Below are 17754 nucleotides of genomic sequence, written 5' to 3' on the forward strand. Positions count from 1 at the left end.
AGAGACACCTGAATCTATGATCGAAGATAAGGAGATGAACTATCAAATCATGACATATCTGGATGACCAGGGTAGCCATGTCCAAGGTATACCTTGTTTTCGTAGGACTAACATGAGCACAGTGTAAGGCATAGCAGGAGAGTAATTTGCGGTAGAAAAGTCAGGGCCATCAAGCATGTACACTGACTAGGATGAAGATGATTTGGTGAATGTGCTGGTTTATCACAAAGTTCCCAACACAATCTACTGTATTATTGGTCCAACCAATTTGTAAGTACAATTACAAGATTCCTCTTGACCACATCCAAAACTACAACCTGTAAGGCCAACACAACAACATAGGCCACACAGAGTAAAGTCACCATGATTTCTAGTAGACATATCAAGTCTGATAGAGATAAGCGATGCGAACCTCGCATGAGTAGAACCATCAGAAGTGGACAAAGGATCTGTGGTCTATGATAATCTGGAGAACATACCGTGAAGAGTGGAAAGACCGCCTTCAGCAGCAAGATGTTTAGATCACAGCAGCTTGAAGAAAGAGCTCAGACTGAAGAGGAATTCGCAAATGTACAAATGTTCTCGGTGCTATTAAGAGGTTTAATATCCTTTGTAAGTGGACTGGATGATATTGATTATGTTCATCAATCCATCTTTTAAGTGGCTATAGTACTCCTTCAGATCTTCTCTCTTTATCTGAAACTAACACTATCCTCATATCTTTGAAGCGGCTTCTCTCCTTATCTGAAACTAACACTATCTTTATAAACATAGAAGATCCAATATAGGTGTTGCTTCATAGAATAAGTGTCATGAACCACTTCACAGATTTTCTTTCCAGTATCTTGAAACATTAAGTTAGCATAATTCCAATTCTATACTATTTCATTACCAAGTTATCACCAAGTAATTATCTCATTCCTTGCCCTTATCAGTTTTATCAGCAGCAATATTAGTTGAAGCCTTGTCGGAAGAAAATTGGCTTGGTTGATGATTTGATGTAACTAATTGCACTTGTAAATAAGTTCGTCACATGTTCACATTGTACATATCTATGAAATTTTAAGCAATTTTCTTTCTCTTGCTCCTTTCAAGATTAGATTACAAACTTTGGTAGGATATCTCTTTCTTGCTCGTATGTCTTGGTAGGCGGTAGCCACTATTCGGATAGACTCACTGGTCAGTGATGTTTTTATCGGCAACCTATGTATAGATGTTTTCTTTCCTGATGCTTGAAGTTAATCTACTTTTTTATTTCACCATGCTCTTTCTCTTCTTTTGTGTGATTCAATGTAGTAATTCCTGCATCAACAACGTTCTGTCCATTTTTCTTTCTAATTTTCTTATTATTGCTTGAACTGTATTCCTAAACATTGTTACATTCTTGATAGAGGTGATTGTGCTCCTTGTCCTTTGATGGTGTCCATTTCATGCTCATGTGGAGAAACACACTTTGAGGTTGGTCTTACCACTCAATATCTTGACACTTGTTGACGATTCTTTTTTGCTGCAAGTTAGTCTGATAGAAATTCATCTATTAGTTTCATAATTGGAAACACTCAAATAGTCTTCAATCTTCCAGTTGATTCTCCAAAAATGAATCAGATATTGAGTGTAAATTCAGCTTTCACTGCGTATTGTTTTTTAACTCTTCAAGTCTTTGTGCTTTAATGTTTTAGCTTTTTATTGTCTCTCCCAAGCTATGATAAAGGAAGAAGGTTGAGTTTAGGTAGCCAATTGCCATCATAAACCATAGTTGGATCTAGTGAAATGAATCCTACAGAATATTCCTTGGGGGGTATCCCTACTGACGCATTGCGTTGGTGCTGCAGTGCAATGATTTAATGTAGGAGATCACCCATAATAGAAAGCAATTGAAGAGTAGGATTAATGAAGTCAGCCCCAAATTTTTTGGATAAAGGCTTTCTTCTTATTGTTATTACATATTTCTTATTCTAAACTATCCTGATTTAATTCAGAAATTCGTTAAAAAGAAGGCTAGGAAAGTCAAAAAATGTGCGATTTATATCAAATGTTTAATAGTATAAACACAACAAGATTTATGTTTAATTTAAGATAAAGCTTCATGTTTCTTTTACCTACATAGTAACATACTAGTATCTGTAGTTTCCAGTCCTTTCCATTGGATTCATTCGATGTGTATGGAGCATTAGCAACAACATCTAACAATCTTCATCTTTTGATGTCTTTCCAAGAAAAAGAGTAGGAACATCATTTGCGTCGCGGTTGTTTGGTTTAGTTTCTGGACATAAAGCAGTAGGCAGTTATTTTGCGTCGATTTTGTTGCGTATTGAGCAACACAAATGCTCTTTTAACTTTTCAGCATCTTCATTTAATGCTTAGAGTTTCAAATTTGATGCTATACATCGCAAGGCACTTAAAGAGCTAACACTTAATTCTATACTTTTGCACTTGCCTGTTGTTATGTATTTATATGTTTGTGTGCTTGCCACATGAGCTTGTGCATGGATGTACTGTAGTCTTTCAGAGGAGTTGCATGATAGAGAGTACTCTTTTTTCTTAATTGAGCCACTTACTCTAGTATTTGGATGTACATAATTTCAACAAACAATGTCGTAGATCATTTTTCTCTAGCAGACTGGATACCAAGTGGAGGAAGGACATCCCAGTAAGTGTATGTTTTATGGGTTTATTGCATGAAAGGTTTCAAAAAGCTCCACACGTGTCAGAACAACGATGGGAATACTCTAATATAGATTTGAATATTATTTCTGGATTGGATGTTTCCATTGTATGTTATGTTTCCAGCAAATCTTTTGTTATACACATATATGATAAATATAAATTACTTTTAACTCCCAGAACCTAGATTCTGGTGATACTAATTCAAATTCTTTTTTTGCTCATTTGGAATTTATAGTTTGTCCTCAATAGGATTTATCTGATTGGCAACATCTTTTTCATTTTTGGCGTTCAGGTTCCATGTGGGGTGGAAAGGAGTCAAAAGCCACCTAGATGTCCCAAACAATGTCATATATCTCGGCTGTGTAGACACAAATCTGAATGCCGGGTACTTACAAATTTTTTTTTGCTTGAATATTTATCAACGAAATATTGGTGACAATTGACTGATGTCACCCCAAAATTTTTGAGATAAAGACTTTGTTGTTGTTGTAATTGGCTGACCTCAAGCAGTCGAAGTAAGTAAAAAAATTTAAATCAAAAGTTATGGTTGCATCTTCTAAAAGACTTTCTAGATTTATTCATGTATATGGAACTCTGATTTTACACTGGTTACATTGAAATATGATGGTGGGAACATTGCCAGCCTATTATCCCTGTAAAAATAATATGATTTAAGGTGTTTATGTTAATCTGTGAATGCTATAAAAGGGTAGAAAACCTACAGATGATCATATTCCCATAGTGAATCATTAATAGCCCTTCATGATGCTTTTCTCACTTTACATTTATAGCCCAATTTTAGCCTGTTTAAAATTTGAAGTCAACTCATGCTTTTCTAACTTCACATTAATAGCCTACTTTTTAGGCTGTAATTTGTCAGAGGACCTTGTTGCTATGCCAAAACTCCGAAGTTGAGCTGAAGGTTGAAGGTTATGGTTTTATACTCTTAATGTATCCCTACAAGTTGAGCATCCTTTGAAACTTGGACTCGTGGAGTGGTATCTTTTTTTTATTAAATCTACTTTAAATTCGTGGCCAGCAAGACCTGAAACCTAGCTTGCTTTAATATCTTGTCTCCTAACACTACATCAACATTTAGATGTTGAGGTGAAGTTTGAGGAGTATAACTTTATACTCTTAACGTGAGTTAATCGTTTGGTGTGCTTTTAATCTGAATTGATATTCTTTCAGTGTGTGTAGTTCATGCTTTTTTTTGGGAAATATAATGTCTCATATCTTTTTAACTGGCTTGTTAACTTCTAGATGTGTGTTTGACCCTTTTTTCTTGCCAGCCCCATAAATGCCATTATGGAGCTTGCCCACCTTGTAAATTGATTTGTGGGGAGGGACTTCCCTGTGGCCATACATGTAAACAGAGGTATGGAATTACTTAATTGTCTGTTATGTATTGAAATCATCATCATTATCATCATCTTCATTCTTTATGATGAGACTAATTCACCTCACTTTTAGATGTCATGGTCCCATACCTCCTCCCAACCCTGAATTTACTTTGAGACCAAAGAAGAAGCAAAGGGATAGGCACATCGAAAGTACACCTGGATCACCATGTCCTCCTTGTCAAGAAGTTATCTTGATACCGTGTCGTGGTCAACATATTGGTGAAGAACGTCCGGTTAGTTTGTCATCTTCTTTCCATGATATCTCATTGCCAAGTATATACGCATTCTTATCACATATTCTGCCTTTTAGATGATTTGCTCTAGAACAGTGCAATTCTCGTGTCAGAACTTGTGTGGGTATCTTCTCCTTTGTGGCAACCATTACTGCACCAAAGCTTGTCATTTTCTGGAACTTACGGAGCATGAAGGACAGGAAGAGCGCTGTGAAGATTGTTTTCTTCCTTGCCAGAAGGTTGATTTTGTAACTTCATTGGAGCTTTTATGGTCATGGGGCTATGAGAGAGATATTTGTTTATGCACAATTCCTCTATTTGTGTTCATGTCAACTCTTGTAGCAAAAGAAAAAAATTCGCTTTTCTAGTTTTTCAGTTGAAAAAATTACCTCAATGACGTCACCCAATCCTAACTTCAGGTGCGCTGATTTCAGGTTAGGGAGCCACCATGTCCGCATCCTTGCCCTTTACCGTGTCACTCCAACGATTGTCCTCCTTGCAAGACCCTGATCAAAAGGACATGCCATTGTGGTTCAATGGTGCATGTTTTTGAGTGCATTTATTATAACAGCTTGAGCGACAAGGAGCAACAACGGGTTCGTTGTTGTGTTGGTACATGCCATAGGTAAGTACTGCACAATTATTCTTCCTTTTTTTATTGCATTAGGTTCTTTCCTCGGTGATTGCCACTTACCTCATTAACTTTCTTTTATAAAAACTAGCCTTTTTTGCTTACCATATAAGAAATTAACTGCTTAGTAGTAGGGTCATTGGATGTAGTTTAGTTTTACATTGTTTATTGTACAGTCGCAGTCTATGAAAGGCATGATAGGAAGCTCGCACAATTAGCTTGGTGCCATTTGTTTCTATTTTACTACACAATGTATTTACAAAGTTGTCATCTGCCCCGGTGACAAGCTCACTGATGCATGACGGAGAAGCGCCGGAACCCTCGGGTGAACAGTACCGTGAACAATATCTTTTCTTTTCTTTTTAATTTTTTTTATAAAATAAAAGACAAAGAAATTAAGATAAAATGAGGTTAGATTGGATTCACTCATAGGCATCTAACCGTTAGTTAAGTTGGATTCACACGCTGACACTTAACCCTTTCGGCTTCACACCAAGAAACAACGGATTCTGCCTTAGAAAAATCACACAAGATTTTCTTCAACTCAACTTTTATAAATTCTTCATAAGCTCTCTACTATATTACAAAAATCTCGTCCCTCTTTTATAGAGTTTGAAATTCTTATTTAAAACAAATTCAAAAATTTATCCATCTCTAAAACCAGTTCAATCTTAACTAGAAAATAATCAAACGAACTCAATCCTAACACAATTCAAATCAAAATAACTAAACAAAATAACTAATTCTCACCTATCTAAAACCAAAGGTAAATCTAAAATCATAACAAATCTAACTTCGATCCGGATCAAATCTTAATAGTGATTGTGTCCTACATCAGTTCTCCCCTTGTTGGAGAAAACTCGACCTTTAGTTTTAAATAAAGATAATGTGATAAACTCTACAACTTTTATGTATTCTAATTCAATAGTCTCCAAAGTCTTCAGTAATATTTGTAGAACTCGATAACGGGTTGGTGGAGTATCTGATATAACAAAGTCCATTATTGAAGGCTCAACTTCAGGCTCTAAATCTATCATCGAATTTTCCTTTTCTTGTTCAAATTTAGGCTTAGATTATGGATTGATCTTTTGATATGCATATTTTTCTGGCTCATGTTCAGATTCAGATTCAGACTTTGATTCTGGCTCCATCTCCAACTTTGCATCTATTTTTGTTTCTAACTTTGTAGCGAACTCATACTTCGACGGTAGGGCCAAATCTAATTGGGGTAGAGGCACTCATGTTGACTTTTCTTCATGATTTATAGAGAAACAAAAGTATCTTCTAGTTAATTGAGAAGAATATCTCCTTTTCAGAAAAAATTTCATAGGCTCCCATGAATAGATAGCTGAACGATAGCCTGAATAATTTCTAGACCACCATTCATGAGCTTCTTTCTTGAGCCTATACTTTGCATATAAATACTTTTGTATTTTAGACATTTCATAAATGAGAAATATATCCTCCATATCTTGAATCCAGACTTCAAAATCATATGACTCCTCATATCCATCAAAACCACAAAAATAAGATAAAATATCAAACTTTATTGGATTGAAATCATATTGTTGTGAAGGAGAAAGCGGATATTTACCCATAATAACTATGGATCACATGAACTTGCTCTGATACTAAATGGTGAGGGACGGAGAAGTGCCAGAACCCAGAACTCTCAGATGAACAGTATCCGTGAACACTATCTTTTCTTTTCTTTTTTATTTTTTTATAAAATAAAAGACAAACAAAGTAAGATAAAATGAGGTTAGATCAGATTCACTTACAGACATCTAACCATTAGCTAAGTCGGATTCACACGCTAATACTTAACCCTTTCGGCTTCACACCGAGAAACAATGGCTTCCTCCTTAGAAAAATCACACAATATTTTCTTCTACTCAACTTTCATAAATTCTTCATAAGCTCTCTACTACATTACAAAAATCTCCTCCCTCTTTTATAGAGTTTGGAATTCTTATCTAAAACAAATTCAAAAACTTATCCTATCTCTAAAAACCAATTCAATCTTAACTAGAAAATAATCCAACATACTCTATCCTAGCACAATTCAAATGAAAACAACTAACCAAAATAACTAATTATCACCTATCTAAAACCAAAACCAAATATAAAATCATAACAAATCTATCTTCAATCCAATCCAGATGAAATCTGAATAGTGATTGTGTCCTGCATCACTTACTCGCCTTTGTCCATGTAGTTCGGCTTCCATCCATTGTTTACTCCTCATATAGGCTCTGAAGGCCTTTCGTAGTGTGTAATAAACCATCTTCGTTAACTATGGCCGTGTTATACCCTGGTTTTACTACCTGTTTAATTTTTCATGATAGTGATTGTAATTTATGCTGTCCAACTGTTTTTTCGCTTATTCAATTTCTGATTCCAATTGAAGGCATTTGATTCTTCATAACAACCAATATGAACATCGGTTGGCAGAGCACTAGGCAAATTGTTGGGAAAAGGATTTATGTTCATATTTATGAAATCTGTTATATATCTTTGTGCCCATATGCTAATTCTTCCTATCAAAGTTGGGATGAAAAATTCTAGTTAGCTACCAGAGTATGTTTCATTCTCTAGATTGATCCTTGAAAAATGGAATTGAATGGCTTTAATACTAATCAAATGACGAATCTCCATTCATTTACATGTAGGCAAACATATGCACTTAAACTACTTAATAACACAATTGATGTTGACCTGTTGTACAGTAAGCCCAGCTATTTTTTAATGCCTATGCAAGTGAGACTATTAGTTCAAATACCATATATATTTGTGAATTACTATAAGTTAACTATTCGATTAAGCAATCATTCGTTTAAACCGAATCTAATTCATCAAGTACCTTTAATAGTTTCAATTTTTTAAATTTTAGATACTGGCTATGCAACACCAAAAAACTGAAAAAAAAGAAACTCCAACACCGGTAGTACAGAGTCAGGAAACTCTCACCTATATGAAGATTTCAATACTTGGCCCTATTATTACTATAATACCGAATCAGCTCTGTGCTTTTCCTGTTCTGTATTTTCTTTTTCTTTGGTCAGCTCTAAATCCCTACCACCTAATGAGAAAGTTTCACTCTGATGTTGTATTGCTATTTTGATCAAATTTGCTGTTATTTTGACAGATTATGCATTGTTATTTATTATTATTTTAAACTTTTGAATGTTTTAAGTTTTAATTTCCTTAGGAGTTTACAGTCATTATTACTGAGAAGATCTAAAGTACAATGTGTTGGCTTACCTTTTCTTTAAAAAAAAGAGGAAAAAAGAGAAAAAGACGCGTTGGGCTCGCTAGAGGGCTCCTGCCTTCGTCTGCAGTATAACAGCTTAAGTGCCTATATCTGCTCCTAATGCTGCTGGACTAGGCAGCTGACTATCCTACACCACATTAAAACATGGGCTGTGAATAGAACTTCTTTTTTGTGATCTAATTTGTTCAATAGAACTATTGAAGACTGGCTTTTATTTTCACAATTTGCAGAAAATTACCAAAGTGCCCACACCTATGCTCTGAAACATGCCATCCTGGAGAATGCCCTTCGAGTAATCAGTGTACCAAGAAGGTAAAATTTCTAACATATTGCTCTATGATTTTGATGTATCAAACTATCAATCCTTTCTCAAGGTGATGCTTCGTTTGGGTTTTCTTAACGGGTTCACTGTTCAGTATTCAATTATGTATGCATATAAGCAGTATTTTTGTTGGGCCACCTATCGTACAAAATATCACAGGAAGCACACAAAACAATCTGAAAGTTGACCTCCTTATTAGTTGTTTAGTAATCAATTTCAGATTTCATGTATTCTTGCAAGAATGGACTGAAGCACCTACCAACTAATTAACTACTATGGCCATCAGGAAATTAAGTCGAAATACTGGGTACCAGATTCAAAAATTCTTTACTATGTTTCTTAATCTTTTGCAACTCTGCAGTCAGATTCAAAAATAGGAATATTACAAGTAAACTTACTTAATTTTCCAGTGAACTGGTAAAATTGTACTGCATAAACAGATGCAATAGCCTGCTTTTATCGATGGGCCTCCTACTGTGGAGTTAGTTCTCCTATTGTCTGACAGGTCAATGGTGGTGAGTCAACGAAATGCTTCCTATAGCTTAAGGGAGAATGTCCACAAGTAGTTGCTTCATGGAAATCCTTTTAGCCAAAATCTAGAAAGATACTCGAAATGGTAATAACTCCAAAATTTGTACTTATCTCTACTATTTGACTTTAAAATACTCCCTAGTCACAAGTTTATAATTGTCACAACAAGTTTTTTTTGACAAAATTTGAACTTTCCTTTCAAGTCTCAGGTCCTAAGCCAATCACTACACTTGCATGGTAGTCTTAGTACTCTCGTCAGGTTTCATGACATAGATATTGACTCTACTCTTCAGTTAGAAAAAGTGCAAGTGGGAATGAGTGATTTTAGGGTCGTCTTATCCAATTGGAGTTGAAGGGAGTAATATTTTAATTTAAGTTATTTGCTTCAACACGCTACACATACTTGACTTGATTTGCTTCACGTATTAAAATTACTTGGTTAATATGTGGAAAGGGTTTTATGAGCCTTTTAATTTTGAAGAATCTCACGACTTGACAATGAGCCTTCACAAATGAATATATAAAATCTATAGTGTATGTTTAATCATCATAATGTCCATCCTCAGTTTTGTTATGCCTTCAATTAAACATGATCAAAGTCTCTCGATATGTAATAATCTGGAGATAATAGCCCATTTAAGTATTTCACTGTCGGCTGATAGCAGTACTTCTTGTTCCATAACATGTCATGATAGGAGTTGAAACAAATTTAACAATACTAGTATAGTGCACGTGCGTTGCAAGTGGTTTATTTGTTTTATGTTATTAAATTTTTTCATAAACATGAAAATGATGAAGTGTCTTGAAGAAAAATGATAAAATTTATCTATTCCTATAGTATTTTATTTAGGTATATTACCTGGATTACTTCTTGTGGGAAAAGTTTGGTGTTGGAATTTGGAAACCTACTAAAGCCAAGATGTATTGTAGTAATTGAAAAGCTTGTTTCTAGAATTTTCTAAGTCAGGGTGTGCAAATTTAGGCTAGAAACCCCAGATTGTGTGACTGATTCCAAGTCTGATATTTTATAGGCTTCCACATCTTCCCAACTATAGTTATTGATTTGTCTAAAATTTCGAAAATGACTACAATCTAATGTCAGAAAGTTATTAAAGAAACTGACAATTATTTTATACCATAGTATGCTCTCAAGATAAAGACTGTATTTTAGCAAAACAGTTTGGATCATCTTATCTCAAACATCTGAAGATTTAAGTCAAGGAGTTAGAAGAATCCAATATCCGCAACAGTAGTCTTGTCCAAGCTACATGCTTCAAAAATTTGTAAGGTGACTAGCATAAAATGAAACAACATATTTTTAAAGCTCATGAGGATTATTTCAAAAAGGAATTACTTGTGCAACATAAACATCCAACAAACATAGTGTCTTTTGGCCTGTTTTAATATAACCTTCAAGAACTTTAAATTGTCATTTGATCCCTAACTTTTCGGCCTGCGACAAAACCGTGCATATGTTTGCAATTTCTTACATTTGCGATAAATTGATACGAATGATATTATAAATGTTAAATTGCTACAGTTGATGGCTGAAATAATTAAACAGTAGGAAAAAAATAATGGATATGAACTTCAAGACATGTATAATTATAGAAAGTATACTTTAATGATTAGAAAGAATCGCATTACCACTTAAACATAAAACCTAACAAAAAAAAAGTCCCTATTCTCAATAAACATAGATCATAATTCCAGTTGAAAAAAATAGTGTTTATGGGAGAAATATGAGGAGAGAGAAAAAAAAGAAGCTGACAAGAGCATTATGGAGTCATGGACACATAATAAGTAATAGGGAATAAAATAGAGTCAGATCAAAGAACAAAATTCACATTAATTGTCCTTATTATACTGTTTAAACAATAACTATTTCAACATAAAATATACAAAATTCGTGGATAATAAACTTATCTCTCTCAAATCATAATAAAGCAGTATCAGTTCTATCTACATATCCTATGGCTTAAAAAAAAATCCTTAACACACCCCAACCCTCCTCAAAAAAAAAAAAAAAAAAAAAAAAAAAACACAGACCCCCCCCCCCCCCCCCCCAAATTTGGCCCCCCCGTCCCGACACCAAATCTCCACATTAAACCAAATTAAACCTCAAAAATTTAGTCTTACATTTGCGATCCAAATTCTCCACATTCTAATTCCTTATATCAACCTTAACCCCATCATAAGTGTCACATACATCGTCAAATTTTACGATCCAGTAATCACAACAGCAAAAACAGTTGAATCCTCAACATATCCTCAATCGTCTCCTAGAGAGATAAGTAAAGGATGTCACCAGCAACTTGGCGAGGTTATCGTAGTAAAGCTTGGCGTTCCTCCATTAGGGTAACTGAAGCTGACGTGGTTATGGTTGGAAGCAGTAGATTCCATTTTTATATGGGTTGTAAGGGCTGTTAGCATGCCTAACTATGATCTAAAGAATTATGATAAAAGATAGGCTCTTTGGTTTCCGTAACTGATAATTGTTGTAATTGCCACTCAAATAAAGACCACTACTTAAAATACTCCAATAAAAACCACTACTTAAAATGCACTCATGTTTCAATATGCATCAATGCATGCACTACAACATTTTAAGTTGACATATTGTTTCCAAAATGAAACATGTACTGGCATTAGTTTTGAGATATGCATGGTCTCTTTAATGATGTATATATTGCATTTCTTATATCTTATATTATTATCTATGATATTGAGTATCTATGTGTGTTCATACATGTTTGTGGTTTATCATGATGAGACACAAAAGTACATGGTTGCCATAGGTCCTTAACAATATAAAGACACTTTAAAAATCTTACATACACAGTGGAGGGTATTTTTGGAAAAAAATATTTTAAGATAGAACACACTTTATAATAGTATAAGATATAAGATTAGGTGATATTAGATGTTAAATATTAGATTAGGTAGATTAGATTAGATTAGATATTTGCTGAGATAAGATAACTTTTTCAAGTAAACGTTGTAAATCTCTTTTTTATTTTTCAAAAAATATATTTTAATATTAATGGATAATTAATATGAGAGTTATGTCATGAATTTGAATGAGTCAGTGGGTTTTGCATTTCATTTATATCTATACTCTATTACTTGTATTTTATTACTTATTATTACTTGTTATTGTTATTATTATTATAACTACACATAAAAAGAGGGATTGTCATGTCAAAACTTTTGATTGAGAGAGCAAAAAAGGCAATTAAAAGTTTTGACATTGCAGTTCTCTTTTATAAGTAGTATAGATTGGTAAATGGATGTATGTTAGATGCCAGCGTAAGTTCCGTTTTGCTAGGTCCTGTTATTTTTGCCCTATCAAGGCCAATTCGATGGATGGGTTTTCAAGACCAACTTGTTCAGATTAAGCCCATTGACTCTACTACTTGTTGATGTAAATATTTCTTGTTGGCTTCAGATAAGCATTTCTTTTTATTAGAACTCACAATTCCCCTCCACAAAAATAAATGAAAAAAATAAATAAAACTTCTTTGATATTTTTGACTGGTTCATTTTCATAGGTTGTTGAAATTAGCATGCTAGCGTTGGAAACATATATCTTTATCTTTTTTTATTTTTTTTCCTTTCTTTGTGTAATCTTTGCAAGTTGAAGGTTGAACTTGTCGCTTAAGTTTTGTCCATTGCGAGAAGCCACTGATTTCATACCATAGAGTTCTCGATTTATTCTCCTGTAATGTGTATTCTCAATTAAGTACTGAGTTATCTGTTGGGAATTTCTTTGCATTATTCTGATGCCAAGCTATCTTTGGAGGTCCAGCATATAGGACACGGAGATGTTTTATTGATCATAAGTTTTATTGGAGCAGTTTCTCATATTACAATTTTCTAGAATTTCGTCAAAAGTATTTTTACTTATGAACTTTATATTGACAGGTTACTGTACGATGTGGATGTAACAACCTGAAGAAAGACTGGATATGCCAAGATGCCATAAATGCATACAAGAAGGCTGGCCGTGATCCGAAAGATATAACAAAAACTCAATTTGGTGTTGGTTTACTTGCATGCAATGAAGATTGCAGAAGTAAGATCAAGGTCGTTGATTCAGAGCCACAGCTCCGCAAAGCTAAGGTGACACAGGTAGTCTATTGTCAGCCAAAATATTCTTTCTTTAAAACTTTTTTACTTGAACTTGGCAATTGCTTATTAATCTCATAAATATCCCTGCATATGTCTTGGATCGGCTTTGGTACTATTCATCTGCAACATACATGTAATAAAAGCAATTTGTACTACTTGTATAACCTGGCCTGAACTGCATGATAAAAACCAATGGACAAACTTTTAGCAATTAGGAGGATGAATATTATAACCATTAGATAGTTTTCTAAATATTTAAGGAAAATAATTGATAGCATGATGAGGACAAGAAATGACAATTTCTATATTTGATTAGTTGACTTTCTTTTATTTTAATTTTTGAAATTTGAAATTTGAATTGTAGTTTAATTTTAGTAGTTGAGTGATTTGAGGGATTGTTGTTTTGTTTCTATTTTTATTGCACGTTGTATGCATGTAGTTTTTCTATATAAATAAGGTTGTATGAGACTATTGAAAATCAATGAATTATTGAATGAAGAATGGAATGAAAATTGTTTGAATTTTGGTGTGAAGCCTCGGGTGTGAAACCCTAGGCCTCGGGTGTGAAACCCTAGGCTAATTTCTTTTCTACGTTCTTTTCTCCTCTACGTAAAACTCAGCCGCCAACCCATCTTTTTTCCTCTTCCTCTAGCAACCGCAACCAAATCCCATCTCCTCTTCTTCTCTTCTCTCTGCCCCAACGCCGACTCCATCTCTCTCTCCTCTTCACCACCTCCTCCTTTCTGCTTTCTGCCTCAGTCGCGCCAAAACCCACCTCACTCGTTCTTCGCCACATCCACGACCGCACTCCTTGCATCCGTCAACATGCGAGCCCGGCCCCAACAAAACCGCCTCGTTTCCCTCGCTCCCTTCCAACTCAACACGCCGACGCCAGGCCGCTCCCCCTATCCTCCTTCTCCAATCCGCAGAACTCCAGCCGCCCCTCCACCTGTTTCCTACGCCTCGTTCGAAAACAGTCGCTGATTCCTTCCTCCACTTCCAAACAATCCCGCCGAAAACCCCCCTGCAACCTCAGAGAAGCCGCATTCGTACCCCTGCTCCCTTTCTTTCACACATAAGTCGCTCGCCCGCCGAATCCTCTTCTCCTCGCGTCTACAGCCCCACGCTCTTTCCCCTACTCTTCTTCAACGCCGAACAGCACACACTGATCTCTCCCCCGCTCTCCTCCAACTCGAGCGGCCATCATTGACGGCCCTCCCCTGTCCATCCGCCTTACCTCAACCCGACGGCCATCGCGTCTGCCTCGACCGAAGTCCGCTCACCTGCCTGCCGCTTGACGGCCGCCCGCGTCCCCCTCGTCATCCTCCAGCTCGACATTGTCGCTCGCGACGCTGCCCAGTTCGACGCCACTGCTCATGTCGTCGTCAGTTCGCTATCGCCCGCCTCGCCTTCACCCGACCGTCTCGTCGTTGTCAGATCTCCGTCTCGTCGTCGTACCACCTCTAGAGGTCCCTCACGTCGAGCTTGTTCAAACCGACGAATGTTTCGTTTTCTCTCTATTTTTCTGCTAATCTCATTTTATTAGTTAATTGCACGAGTATTCATCTCTAAACTCTTATCATATATTCACTGCTTGATTAAATTTGTGAGTTGAGAGTAACTGAGCATGTGACTGTCAAAATTTTGATATTGATTGTGGAACTTGTGCAATGATAATAAATATTGCGATTAAATTGTTCGAGATTGGAATTATTCATAATTGTCGATGCAAATCTCGTTAAAATCCATTGGTCACATTGGTTGTTTTAAATTTGATTTCCTGCCAAAGATCATGAATTTTGGTGAAACGGTGTATTATTTGATTTAGATCGCTGATTCTGATAGACCTCCTATCCCGTTTCGCATCATAGCAACTTGATAGACGTATGAGTAGACATAGGTTATTCAATGGGAAGTTCAATTTATGATTGAAAGGTGGTTAGTGGATGGTAGTAGGTTTATGAGAAACAGAAATTTCTCCATTTGTTATTAAATATTATAACCATTTATTGCTTATGTTTTCAGATGGCTTCAATACTACTCTTCTGCAGTGCAAGATGCATAATTTTGTAACTACTAGTATACCTGACGCCTGCAATGCATGATGAGAAAACAAGTGGACAAACTTTCAATAAATAGCAGGATAAATATTATAACAATTAGATGCCTCTATATATTCAAGAAAACTAATCGATAGCAAAGTGGCCGGACGTATGAATAAATATAGGAAGTGATATTCATGATCGATAGTGTGGTTTGTAGATTAATAGGTTTATGTCGATCTTTTATAAGGGTTAAATGTGTTGCTACTCTATGATTTGTCCAAGCGTTAAAATACAGAAATCTTGATATAAGGACCAGTAGCTTCAACTGGAACTTGACTTTGCCCTCCATTTTTTTTATTATTTATGACGTTGGAGATAGATCTGTGGTTTTCTTCCCTATGGTAGCTCTCTCTATGCATGTAATCATTCATCACATCACATATTGTTGGAGCTTTCCATATGATCATGATAGTTAACACTCTCTCGTTCCTCAGAGCGTAGTTGTAGATGCTGAAAAGGTACCAAAAAGAAGAAAAAGACGTGAAAAGGTGCGGGATATCAGAAATGCATCAAAATTCCAGGTTTGTAAACTCTTTTATTGTTGTCGTCTTTTTTGTTTTTTCAGAATTTTTAATATGAATACACGCTTTTATTTGCCAGGCAATAAAGCAAACAGTGTGGAGATATTTTCTGCTGCTGCTAATTTGTTTAGTAATATCTGCAATTGCTTATTATGGCTACAAAGGTATTTTCTTGCTATCTGACTGGATGAATAAAATCGAGGAAAAACAACAAAGGAGAAGATACCCAAGGGTCTGAAAAGAGGAAACGAATAAATACACAGAATTCATTGTGCTATTTGGGTTATACTTGTTTGTTATACCTAGTAAGTTAGTATACCAAATAAGACACATTCGAAATTTGTGAAGTGGAAAGTCGTCGTGAGCTATATAATGTAAATTGGATTGAGCTAATATGTTAAAAATTTTACTAAAGTTACATTTTTGTCTTGGGTGTAGGGATAAGCAGGGTGTTTTCTACAACATTTTTGACTGATAATTATTTTTCCCATATTAATAAATTGATGACTGGGTGAGATCAAGTATCACTTGATGTTTTGTTTTTCTTTTACTCCTTTGCAATGACTATCAATTGTTCAGCTGTATATTTTACAAGGAGTTTCTGTTGACTCATGGCATGTCTTTTCAGTTTTATACAAATATTTAAGATTTCTGAATAACCCTTCTCTCTTTTAGAGTTGTTTTGATTCGCTACAACTGCAGTCTTTTTGGGTGTCTACTATAGCTGTTTGTTTTATGGTGACTAATAAATGCACGTGCAATTGTAGTTGTAAAACAATATCCAGGTCTAGCTTATCGCTTATTAGGTAGATATGCGTGTAAGTCACGGTTATAATTTTTTGAGCAACAAAAGGGGTATTTAGTTGCAATTACAATTGCAATCAAGCTGAGTCCAAAATAATCTTGATTGCCTAAAGCTATCGCCTGGTACTACAGCTACAGTTGCAAATTGTAAAATTTCTGAAACTAAAATGTAATTGCATGTGACAGGAGCTACAATAGACTAGTTACAAGCATTTATAGTTGCATGTAACTATAGTTGTAAACTGAAACAGAACAAATTCCCACAAATGATGAAAGGGCTCATTCGTAAAGCTAAGGATTCTTTACATCCTTGTTTTTAAAAAAAAATAACTCAATCTGGAATTGAACCCAAGACTCTTAGAGGGTGTTTGGTTTAAGCAAAATTTTAAAATATGAGGTGGATTTCAAGTCCTGGGATTAAAAATTGATAGTCATTGTTTTTTTTACATCCTTGTTTTTTTTTTTGGGTTTTTGGAATCCATAGGTTGTGTTTGTTTTAATAAAAATTTTAGAATCTTAAATCCCTAAATTGTTAAAAAACACTCTAAGTTTTAGAATTTGCAAAATCCTAACAATGGGAGAGGATATGGTGTGGATCTCTGAGCACTCCTCCACCTTAGCAAAAACTCTCCTGATTATGTCCCTCCTGACCCTCTCAAAACCAACAACGCACCCCTATTTGCACCACTTCCCATTTTTCTCTCCCTCCTCTTTTACCCGCCTCCTCTATTTCCCGCTCCAAAAGCCTAGCTCTCCTCCCCAAATTGACGAATTTTCGGTCAAATCTCATCCACAAGATGGAGAATGGCTAGGGTCCCTGTTGTAACTTTAGCTTGTAAGAAGAGTTGAAGGTGAAATATTTGATTTAGGTGAAATTGATTTGGGGTTTCTATTGTTTCGGTGATCTTGCTATGCTACGGTTCCATCCGATTCTCTCCGAACCCGCAACTAAATCTCGTTCCCTTTCTTCCTAATTAGGGTTTTGAACGGCTTTGATTTGGGGGAAATTGATTAGGGTTTCCAAATTAATTAGGGTGATATTTGAAAAGGAAAATCCTTTTTTTGTTGAAATTGATTAGGGTGAAAATTCTTTTCTTTTGTTTGAGATTTAATTTAGGTGAAAATTCAAGTT

General features: G+C 35.3%; 1 protein-coding gene across 1 annotated transcript in view; it reads left to right on the forward strand.

Moving 5' to 3' along the window:
• The window catches only part of LOC109841538 (NF-X1-type zinc finger protein NFXL2), a 28360-nt gene extending 12015 nt beyond the window's left edge, over positions 1 to 16345 (forward strand). Inside the window, exons 6-15 of the mRNA XM_020410499.1 lie at positions 1392 to 1458; positions 2960 to 3052; positions 3960 to 4045; positions 4141 to 4303; positions 4381 to 4542; positions 4738 to 4928; positions 8439 to 8520; positions 12986 to 13192; positions 15732 to 15818; positions 15898 to 16345. Coding sequence (XP_020266088.1) covers positions 1392 to 1458; positions 2960 to 3052; positions 3960 to 4045; positions 4141 to 4303; positions 4381 to 4542; positions 4738 to 4928; positions 8439 to 8520; positions 12986 to 13192; positions 15732 to 15818; positions 15898 to 16056 — 1297 coding nt within the window. The 3' untranslated portion in view covers positions 16057 to 16345. The remainder of the gene's footprint in view (positions 1 to 1391; positions 1459 to 2959; positions 3053 to 3959; positions 4046 to 4140; positions 4304 to 4380; positions 4543 to 4737; positions 4929 to 8438; positions 8521 to 12985; positions 13193 to 15731; positions 15819 to 15897) is intronic.

This window comes from Asparagus officinalis, chromosome 5, assembly GCF_001876935.1.
Source record: "Asparagus officinalis chromosome 5, Aspof.V1, whole genome shotgun sequence".
Classification (NCBI taxonomy): Eukaryota; Viridiplantae; Streptophyta; class Magnoliopsida; order Asparagales; family Asparagaceae; genus Asparagus; species Asparagus officinalis.